The following is an 11,451-nucleotide window of genomic DNA, read 5'->3' on the forward strand; positions in this document are numbered from 1 at the left end:
GTAGATCGGTTAATCCCTATTCATGCCTTCTCCTACCCAGGAAACCCCATACCCTCACCCCATCCTGATTTGGGGCTGGCTTTTCCCTCTTTGCCCAGCAGCCCAGTGAAAGGCTGTCGACTTAAGGAACTGGGAAGGAAAATACTCACACACACACACACACACACACACACACACACACACACACCCCTCAGGCCAGCTTATCACACACTTGGGCTTTGTTCAGCAGCCTGAATGTTTCCTTCAAACGGAAGGACACCTGTTATGAGGTCGCAGACGTATGTTCAAAGCTGGAGCCTGAGAAGAAGTGGCCACGTTGGAGGGTCTTGACCTGAAGTGTGGTAAGTCTGGAGGGACAAGGGATGTGAGGTCAGGATGGGGAGAGAGGAAAGTATTGTCCAGGAGCCATAATGGGCTTTAAGGGTCCATGAGCCCCTGAAATTACAATACCGTGTGTGTGTTGGTGGGGGGTGTGTACAAGTAAGTCTGCATGAAGAATGCATCCATGCTTTTAAATCCTATTTTCAAAGGAATTCATCACCTCCAAACGGTTAAGTCCCACTGGTCTAGGACATGGCCATCCTTTTGCAGGTGGGTGTTTTAGTCTACTCAGGCTGCTATAACAAAGTGCCACAGATTAAGTGGCTTATAACCAACAGAAATTTATTTCTCTCAGTTCTGGAGGCTAGGAATTCCAAGATCAGGTAGATTTGGTGTCTAGTGAGAGCACGCTTCCTGGTATATAGATGGCTGTCTTCTTGCTATGTCTTCACATGGCAGAAGGGGCAAGGGTGCTCCCTGGGGTCTCTTTATAAGGGCACAAATGCCATTCATAAGTCCACCCTCATGACCTCATCACTTCCCAAATGCCCATCTCTCAATACCATCACCACTGGGGTTAGAATTTCAACAGGTGATTTTGGGGGGCACACAAACACTCAGTCCACTGCAATGGGGAAACAGAGGCTTGGAGCCACTACATTACATCATCATTGGACCAGCTCACACAACCAACTTGTAATGGAGCTGGAAGAGCACCAGAAGTCGGGCTGACCTGGCTGTGCAGCTAGGAGAATGAGACAAGGGATGCGGGCCAAAGTCCTCCCCTAAACCCGACTTGCCCATCTTCAGATCTCAGCCTGGATGTCACCTGGCACCCAGGCTGGATCAGGTGCCCCTCCTCTGTGCCTGCCCCAGCATCGCCCTGGGCTTTCTCTTGGTGTGACGCTGTGTCTGTTTGCATCTGTTGATCGATGGGTTGGTGAAATACACATCTCAGACTTCATTTAGGCTACACCACACTCAGATATCTCCACCTCTCCTAACAAACCGGTCCCTCCTGCAGCTTCCCTATCTCAAGTAAGGGCAGCTCCTCCATTCCAGGTGCCAAGGCCAAAAGCCCTGGAGGCATCCTTGCCTCCTCTTGGTCCCTCACACTCCCAAGTCCAATCCATAAGCAAAGCCGGTTGGCCGGACCTACCTTTTTCCTTCAACAAAGATCCAGAATCCGCCCCCACCCTCCCTCTCTCCTCTCTCTCGTATCCACTGATGTCTCTCACCTGACTGACTGAAGCTGCCTCTGGTTGCTTCTTCCTAGCCCTTCCTTCTGCCTCTCCTCCATGCAGAAGCCAGAGTGATTCTTTTTTTAAAACCTGGGACAGGTGACGTCACATCTCTGCTCGAGACCACCCACAGACTCCCCATCTCACTCAGAAAGTAAAAGCCAAAGATCTATCATTGCCTACAAGGCCCACCACTCTCCCCCTTTCCTCATTCCTTCCAGTTACCAGGTCCTCTTTGCTTCCGCCAACATGCCAAGTACACGCTTACCACAGGGCCTTTGCACCTGCTCCTCCCGCTGCCTGGAATTTCCTCCCCCGTAAATCCACATGGCTTCCTCCCTCAGCTCTTACTCAAAGGTCACCTTCTCATGGGGTTTTCCTGGCCATCCCTCAGTCACTCACCATCTCCCTTCCCAGCTTCATTTTCCTCTGTGGCACTTATTTACATCAGGCATCTTATATATTATATCTTTATTGTCTCTCTCTCCCACTAGAGTGTAAGCTCCATGAGGACCGTGGTTTTGTCTGTTTTCCTCACTACTAAACCCCCAGCACCTAGAACAGTTCTCGGAACATAGTAGACACTCAATAAATATTTGTTGACTGTCTGGAGCAGGTGGGAGGGTTGACCAAATTCTAACCCTGGGCAGCTCCTAAAAGACGCTGGGGTATTTGACTTTTAAACTAATTCCTTAATATCACTTTGGGTTTAGGTCCCAGCGTCAGGAGCCTGATTTCCTGAGTTTGAGTCCCTGGTCCACCACTCATTTCCTGAGGCTTCGTTTTGTCATCTGTAAAATGGGAACTCAGATAACAGTATTACCCACCCTATCATAGAGGGGCCACAGGCTTAAATTGAATGAGGCACTGAAAGAGTTTAGAATGAGGCTTGATGAGTGCTCAGGAATTGTCAACTGCCATTAACAGTTAAGCACTGAGCTGGAGGAGAAAATATTCAATCCCTTTCATGTTTCCCCTTAGGTGGATTCCAGGTAATTGAAGCCTGGCCGGATGTGGTTTCGGGTTATAATGCCTCATTTACGTTTCTGGGCACCTGGACGGTTGGTGTGATTTTCCCAGGTGACACTGAGCACATTATCTGGAGAACAAAACTTCTTTCAAGGTCAGAAACGCCCAGGAGAGGCACTGGGGCAGCCAGAGAGAGGCAAAATCACGGGCCTCACTCAGCTCTGGGCTCCCCAGCTTCCTGGCTGGAATTACACCCCTCGGGATCCTGCCAACCCCAAAGTTGAGGCTGATTTTGGCGTAGGACAAAAATCCATCCTCCCTTCCTCTAGGGGCCGTGTCTCATTTGCTGGCTAGCTGCCATGAGGTTTTTCTAATCCTGGGAATAAAATGTCTGTGCCACCTTACCCTGACCTACCTTCCCAGGCTTAGTGCAGCCCCTCTCCCTGCAACACACCTGCATCTGACCCCCAGAACCTTCATAACACCCCTACCCCCATTTCCAGAGAGACGAGGTGACCTCCCCAAGGTCATATGGGGGAAACATGGTTTGTGTGCTTCTTTCTACCACATCATCCTGCTCAGTGACTGAACCCAACACTACATGCCCCCTGGGATTTAGAATCTGCTTTTACAGATGGAGAAACTGAGGCCCAGAGCAATGGGGCAACTTGCTCCAGGTCACACACCTGGGAAGTGGTAGAGGCACTGGCTGGCCTCCAAGCCCAGCATTCCGGCCACATTTAAAGTGCTGGCTGGGCTTAGAGTCCCAAAGTGAAACCCAAGGTTGAAGTCCTGGAAAGTCTGTGTAGGTGCCCTTGGCTGGCTCAGCTGCTTTTGACCCTGGGTGCCCTTAGGCTGCCTCAGCCCTTCTGGGCCTCACTTCTGACCATCAATGACAATGTTGGCTATTAGCAAACCACCATCCTGCCTCAGCCTCCTCATCCAAACTCTATTATTATTTTGGTAAGACCGGACTTGAAATCAACTCTCTTTCTCCTTAAAATAATTTTAATTTAAAATGGATAACCAGTATCATGCCAAAAATAGAACAAAAACACCACAACAAATACAAGGAAAATCCAACTACATCCCCCAAATCTCACTAGACTCCATTGCCTGCTCAAGGCTCCCTGTCTTTTAAAAAGAGGAGATTGACAGATGCTTGGGAGATGATTAAGACCCTTTAGCTCCAACAGAAATTTTCTCCTTGGTGTAAAGAGAAGGATTGAAGGAGAATTGAAAACTAAATAACTCTTGGCATTTAAGGCTGGCTTCAGGTGCCACCTGACTATCCCTCAAGGGTCATATGTGGTACCATGTGAAACAGCAACATATAAAACAATGCCATTTACATACATGAAAAATACACATATACTGAACAATATTGATTTTGCAAAAATACCTCCATACGAAAAGATACACATTAAATAATGGTCAGGGATTGGGAGGAGATAGCTGACGGGCAGGGTGGTTGCTAGAAACACAGCATCTGTGTGTGATTTCAGAAAAGGTGCTCCCTCTGGGTAGAAGCAGACCTTTTGGAAAGTGCAAGCCTTGATGGGCAGAGCGAATGAATGAAGGAATAAATGAATGAATGAATGACACGAGAGGGGGCTTGCATGGACCAGTGATGATCATTTCCCATGAGGACTGCTTGTGCCCCAAGGTCTGTTTAAGCACTAACATTCATTCTAAAATTTGGAGTTTCGACTTCCAGAACTTGTTAGGGAAAAGAGCCACCCTCACCCCAGTTATTAACACCTCCAAGTGCATCCCAGGCTGAAGGGAGGCTAATGACCTGTGATCTAAAGACAGGACCAGATCCCTGGCTGGCCGGGGAGGGGGGACACCTTTGCCAGCCCCTGTTTCTCTCCTTCCACTAATCTTGTCCCTTGACCTCTAGGTCACGTACATCCCCTGATGATGGGCAGCCTGTGGGCAACTCTGGGGCTTTCCCTAACCTGCATCTCAGCCCTCAGCCTCATCTCTCCTGCCTGGTTCCAGACCACCACTTTCTCCTTTGGTGTCCTCACCTACTGCTCCTGGCCTCAGGGTAACAGCTGGAACCAGAGCTGTGGGACCTTCAGGTCCCTGGATGATATTCCTGACTTTGCCTGGAAGGTGAGGCGTGGTCTCATCAATTCACTGGGACCTGGCGGTGGGGCACTCTTAAACCCATCAGAGCAAAAAAAAAGAAAAAAGCCAATTTCTGCCCACCTTCCTTCTAACCTCTGATTCGGTAGGTGCGGGGTGGGGTCTGGCTATCCGCATTTTAGCAAACACCCAGGATGATCCTGAAGGCAGCTGCCAGCGTGCAGTGCCTTTGTACAAATTAGAAAAAGGGTGCCCCTTCTTCAGGACACTACACTGCCATCTGCTGGAAAAGTACTGTAGTCAATATGCATTTCTGTGATGACTCCCAAACGCATCTCCTGGAGTTGTGCAGTGCACAACCTGTACACACCTACCTGGTCATCCTCTATCTAAGCGCTGCTAGGTTTTAAAACCACAGCTAAGGTGTTGAAAGTCACTGCAAATTGCCAAATTCAACAATGGGCACAATGGGTTGGGACTTCCAGTTCAGCACCTCTAAGGAAGATTACACAGCCTTCAAAACCGATGATTACAAAGGTGCCTCTCTTGGTGACTCTGCTGTATAGCAGGTACTCAATAAAGGGAGGGTATGGTGGCTGTAGATCTAGATCTTAATTCTGACTCTACCTCTTAAGTAGCTGTGTGCTCTGAGGGAAATGACTCCAATTCCTTATACCTCTGTTTATATGTAAAACAGGGATAATAATAGCACAGACCTTGTGGGATTTTGAGGACTCAGTAGCTGATCAGTTAAGCAGAGAGAGCAGAGACTACCCCCACCCCAGACAACACCCTCCCTCCTTTCTCTTCCTGGCAGGTCTCAGCTATGATGCTCCTTGGAGGCTGACTCCTATTGGCCTTCAACGCAATTCTCTTCCTGTCCTGGGCCTTAGCCCCCAAAGGGCTGTGCCCAAGGAGGGGCAGTGGCCCAATGCCAGGGGTGCAGGCAACAGCAGGGGATTTTGAGGACTCAGTAGCTGATCAGTTAAGCAGAGAGAGCAGAGACTGCCCCCACCCCAGACAACACCCTCCCTCCTTTCTCTTCCTGGCAGGTCTCAGCTGTGATGCTCCTTGGAGGCTGACTCCTATTGGCCTTCAACGCAATTCTCTTCCTGTCCTGGGCCTTAGCCCCCAAAGGGCTGTGCCCAAGGAGGGGCAGTGGCCCAATGCCAGGGGTGCAGGCAACAGCAGGTAAATCTTCTATCACATATGTGTTCCAGACATGTTTGTGGAATGAATGAATGAATGGATGGATGGATGGATGGATGAATGAGCCTGTAAGCAGAGTCTTGCCTCCTAGTTGACTCTCAGAGATAAACCTGAGGATTGTAGACTATTCCAGGTGCTTTAACAAGCCAGATATTGGAGGTAGGGAATAGTATCCTTAACATCACCCTCTCTTGCCCTTATCCAAACCCAGTCTTAATAGTCTGTCCCCCTTTGTTTCTCTCCCATCCATCCACTTTGCATCATTTTTACCAGGACCATCATATACAGTTGGGCAGGTTGTGCACTGCACAAGGGCATCCAGCTGAGGGCCGAGAGCTGCTGAAATCTAACCATGCTCCAATTCCTAAGCTGTGAAACTGCAGGGCTGCGTCTGCCCGGCTGCATCTGCTTTTCTCTAATTCACACATCGGCTTGGGATGATCTAGCTCAGGTCTTGACTGAACCTTCATCCAATTAATTCTCCACCATCTCTCACCTGGTTTAGAGGTGAGCACCTCACACATCTCCCTGCTGCCACCCTTGCCAAGTGGGTCCTGTTAAAGCTGTTAAAGCTGAAATCAGACCATGCCACTCGGACTGGCTTAACCGCGCCAATGACTTCCTGTTACCGATGAGGCTCCACCGATGAAGCCCTCATTCGCTCACTGACCTCATCTCTTACCTGCTCCGCCAGGCTCAGCATGCTCCGGCCAAACTGGCTTGCTTTCTGTTGCTCATGAAAACCAAGCTTGTTCCCTCTGCCTGGAATTCTCTCTTCTCAGATCTTCACATCTTGCTCCTCCCACTTCATTAAGGGCTTTGCTCCAATAGCACTGCCTCAGTGGGGGTCTTCCATGACCTCCAGGTAAGGGAGCTTCCCTCTCCTTAGAGTCTCCTTCCTCTTACCTTGCTTTCCATTTTTCATAGCACTTACCTGCCTGCTTGATAATATCTTACCTGCCTGCTTGATTACTGTGCACCTCTCTCCACTAGAACATCAGCTCCATGAGGGCAAGGACGTGTCCGCCTTGATATCACCAGCATCTAACACGGTACTTTGCACATAATAGTTGCTCATTAAATATTTGTTGACTCAATGGATGGAGATACAGTCCTTGTCCTCCAGTGTCTCCTGGGGGTGGGGTGTATTAGGCAGTTATAACTCAGTGGATATTTGGCACAAGAGGATGAGCACAGGATGCAAAGAAAAACTCCAAGAGGTACCTGACCCAGTGTGTGGAAGGTGTTAAGGAAGGCTTCCTTGAGGAGGCATCACTGAGATGAATCTGGAAGGATGAGTGGGAGTTAACCAAATGTAGAAGGGGGTTTCAGGTAATGGGAACATCACATCACGGGCAAAGGCATAGAGACAAGAGCAAGGCATGTGTAGGGAACTTCAAGTGGACGAGAGTGGCTGAAGGGTGGCTGCAGGTCACGTGACTCTCCTGCACAGGGAGTGCCTTCTAGGTGCGGAGGTGTCCGGTTCGTTTTCTTAGTATCACTAGTACCTTTGACAGAGTGCCTAACAGTTTTGATGAATGAGTGCATGGATAGATGGATGGGCTGGTGAATGGATGGAGTAGGGTGGGTAAGTAGGTGGATGAGCTGATGGATGCATCAATAGACATATTACTGGAAGAATGGATGAATGGATAGATGGGTGGAAGGATGGGGAAAATGGGTAGATTGGAATATGGATGGATGGACGGATGAATTGGTGGAAGGCAGGTGGCTAAGTGGGTGGTTGGTTGGATGGATGGATGGATGAGTGAATAGATAGGTAGGTGGAGGAATGGAGAGAATGTGTGGATGGGTGAGTAGATGGACGACAGATGGGTGGAAGGCTAAGCTGAGTGATCGGTGGATAAGAGGATAGATGAGCCAATAAATAAGTGAGTGGATGGATGGATGGATGGGTGGGTGGATAGGAGGGTGGATGAGTGAGTCCTGGGATGGAAAGGCAGCCCAGAGCCCCTTGACCGACACACTGGTTTTCCTTGCTGCTGTTTCTAGCCATCGCCTCCACTGTGGGCCTGCTGGTTTTCCCGATCAGCTTGGCCTCCCCATTTGCCAAGGAAGCCTGCTTGGCCTCCTCTGTGTACCACAGTGGTCAGTGCCAGCTGGGCTGGGGCTATGTGACTACCATCTTCCACACAGTCCTGGCCAGCCTCCTGCCCACGTTCAGGTGGCTCCAGGTGACCGAGGTCCAGCGAAGGACCATCCTCTTCTCCAGTGACACTGAGAGCATCATCCTGGTGCCAGAAATGAGCAAATAAAAATATCTCAGGAGGAGCAAAAAGAGCCCATGCAACAGTTGTATGAAATCACCACGCGCCCAGGTTCAAATCCCACCTCTGCTGCTTCCTTGCTGTGTGACCTCAGACAAGACACTTCACTTCTCTGGGCCTCGGTGTATACTTCTGTAAAATGGGTGTGTGTGTGAAATAATGCCTACCTCATAGGGTTGTTATGAGAATTAACTTAAGATGCTGTGTATAAATAAAGCCCTTAGCATGATGTTAGGCACTTTAGCTATAATTATTATAGTCCCTATCTCACAGGACTGTGGTGAGGATAAATCTATTCAGGAAAAGTGCCTGGGGCAATTCTGAATCTGTGGTCACCACTCAAATACTACATCTTTTAACAAGTAGGTGCATATTCTCTCTCTATGAGAGAATAAAATAAAAATATCCCTCCCTTTTTATAACTCCTCCTCTTGGAGAATTTGAAAATTTTTCATTTTCCCATCAAACATCTAGTGAGTGCCCCTTATAGATGAGAGTTGGTCCAGTGCTGGGGTGGGGATTGAGGGGGGTGTCAGGCGGTAAGGACCTATCTCACCCCTCCATGGATAATCCTACTGATGTGGAAACTTCACTGTTATTTGGGGCACATAAGGCCCCTCACGATCCAGTCCGAACCTCTCTCTTCAGCTTCTTTCTTGTCATTCACCCAACCCTGCGTGTCTCCCTCCAGCCACACTGAATTCTGAGCCCACAGTAGGTCTCTTCACAGCTCCACCCCTTTGTACACGTTGCTCTCTCTGCCAGGGATGGAGTCAGTCTGTCGCCTTTGCTTATCAAGACCCATCGCCCTTCCTTGGGAAGAGCGCCCTAATCTTCCCTTGGGGAATGACCCTCAGCAACTCTCTGACCACCCCAGGCTTTAGGATGGACAAATGAGTCCTTCTGGCCAGTCAAGCCCTGTCAGAATGATTGGTTCAGAAATGGGCATGGGACCTATGTAAGCCAACATGGACAAGAGTGGAACCACCAGATAGACAAAGATGGAGCTCTAAAGACTTCACTTGAGTAGCTGGATGCAGCCATGCCTGCTCCCCTACCTGCAAGAGACATAGTCACAGGCAGCTCCAGGCTGGTACCCCTCTAGTTAGACTGCCCAGAAGAAAGAGTGAACAGCTCTCTTCCCAGGGAAAGAATCTGATTGGCCAGAACTGGGTCATATGCCCACCTTGGGGGGAGGGGCATGTCAGCACTCTCACTAGACTATAACTACAGTTATAACGTAGGAGATACATTTCCCCAGAAGATGGGAGACGTTGCTGGTCCTAGAATGGGGCAAGGATGCCAGGCAAGCAAAAACATTTGATACCAAACTGTTTCTTTAAGGGAAGCTTTATTATCTGCATTTCACAAAAGTGAAAACTGAAGCTCAGAGAGACAAAGTCACTTGCCCAAAGTCACACAGCTGATCAGTGGCAGAGCTGGGATTTGAATCCAGATCTGTCAGACTCTGTGATGGAGGCAAAATAACAACTGAATTTGTGATCTCTGCCCCGACCCAGCTCACCAAACTCTTTTGGTTTTAAATGTTCAACTAAGAACATCTATAAATAACAGTATTATATTATTAGAGTGATTCCATTATTTTGAAAACACACAAGCCACAGAGAATGCAGCTTGCATTCGTCTTTCAGAAAAAACAATAAGGACAATAATTACTTTAAAAAGTAATAGAATAATGGAATAAAGTAATAGAAAACCTAGGAAGCCACCACTTGGTATCCAAATGGACTCGAAGACCAGTGGTATGTTTCAAGTGTCATCAGAAGCACTTTGATGGGAGTCAGGCTTCTGTGGGAAGATTCCAGGAGGCCCCGAAAGCATCCCAGTGCAAAAAGCAGCAAGTAGATGCCACCAAGAAGAAGCCCAAACTCAGCTTCAGGTCACCCACCTGCGCTAGGGATGAGCCGCCTCCTCTACGTAATAACCTTACGGTAGCTCCCAAGTTCCTTAATTTTCTCCTTCAACAATTTCAGCAATGCCAAAGGCAGCAAATCTGCAGCCTATGAAGCAGAAGCATTTACACAGACGCTGTCTTTATTTGACAAGCGACAGAGGGATCTGTCTGTCTTATTTTCTGTTCATCATAATAAGAGGTATTCTTTGTTTGCAGGAGCCCTTTACCTGCCGAGGCTGGAAATCACTGTGCCCACAAGACTGAATAAAGCAAGCCAGGAAGATACTGGAGGATTCCTGCCCAGCACCCCGATGTAATGGAAAGTCCCTAGGGAACGGCATCGTTCTGTAGGTCATTTGAATTCTACTAGGTTGACTTAGCAACGGATTGGCAAGCTGGCACTTCAAAAAGGATCAAACTGTGCTCCTTCTAGAGTCTCTACCTGTCCTGGGCTCAAGCTCTCAATGTGTCCAGCAGCTTAAAAGCCAGCAGCACAGAGACCCGAGAGCCCTTCCCTGACTCAGCAGAACCCGATGCAAACTGCAGAGTCAGAGCGGGTTTTGCTCCTGCCAAGAACTGATGGCCTCACCACACCTAACTCCAGTTGCTCTGTCATAGCCCCGGAGGGCTCAGAGCTCATTCCTTCCCCAGTTCTCCTCCAGGAGCTGTGTCAAAGATTCACCTGAGAGCCTGAGCAAGACAGATGATGGGAACTCAGGGAAACTGACGTCCCAACCAGGAAATCATCCCCAGTGATGCTAGGGGCAGAGGGTCCCAGTGGAAAGAGGGGGGCCAGGACTGAATCCAGACCCAAGGGAGGCATTATTACCCCCAGTTCTCAGAAATGAAAACCAAGGCTCAGAGAGGCAAGGTCACTTGCCCAAAGCCACACAGCCAGGAAGTGGCAGAGTTGGGATCCTAAGTCATCCCTCCCCAAGCATGTGGACAAAGATATAGGACATGATTTTAGTTGGTGTGGTGAGAAAGTCACTCCCACTTCAATCCTCCTTGAAGTCCTCCAAGAAGAAAGGCTCGTCTGGTGCTAGCATATCTTTAACCTCTGAACCCGTGTCCCCTGCATCGGCAGGCGGACTCTCAACCACTGCACCACCAGGGAAGCCCTAGTGCATCTCTTCTTAACGGCAAGAGAGCAAGCTTCAGAAAGCCTTTGGTGGGAAATAGTATTTTGGCAAAATAATAATATTGATTTTTACAACCATCTTCTGTTTATGCAAATGATCCTGGCTTGCCATAAGTTTGAAATTTTAAAAAATGAGTTGATTTAAAGAAAACTAGTAAAGGGACATCTTCTGTTTATGCAAATGATCCTGGCTTGCCATAAGTTTGAAATTTTTTTTTTTTTTTTTTTTTTTGGCGGTACGCGGGCCTCTCACCGCTGCGGCCTCTCCCGCTG

At 48.7% G+C, this 11,451-nt stretch overlaps 1 protein-coding gene across 1 annotated transcript; it reads left to right on the forward strand.

The window, feature by feature from the left end:
- Window positions 1-4,451: 4,451 nt before the first annotated feature.
- Window positions 4,452-8,110, forward strand: LHFPL7 (LHFPL tetraspan subfamily member 7). The gene is given in 3 exon segments (XM_007130970.3): window positions 4,452-4,652; window positions 5,678-5,816; window positions 7,848-8,110. Coding segments are annotated over 3 exon segments (603 nt in total).
- The last annotated feature ends 3,341 nt before the right edge of the window (window positions 8,111-11,451 follow it).

Source organism: Physeter macrocephalus, chromosome 19, assembly GCF_002837175.3.
Source record: "Physeter macrocephalus isolate SW-GA chromosome 19, ASM283717v5, whole genome shotgun sequence".
Lineage (NCBI taxonomy): Eukaryota > Metazoa > Chordata > Mammalia > Artiodactyla > Physeteridae > Physeter > Physeter macrocephalus.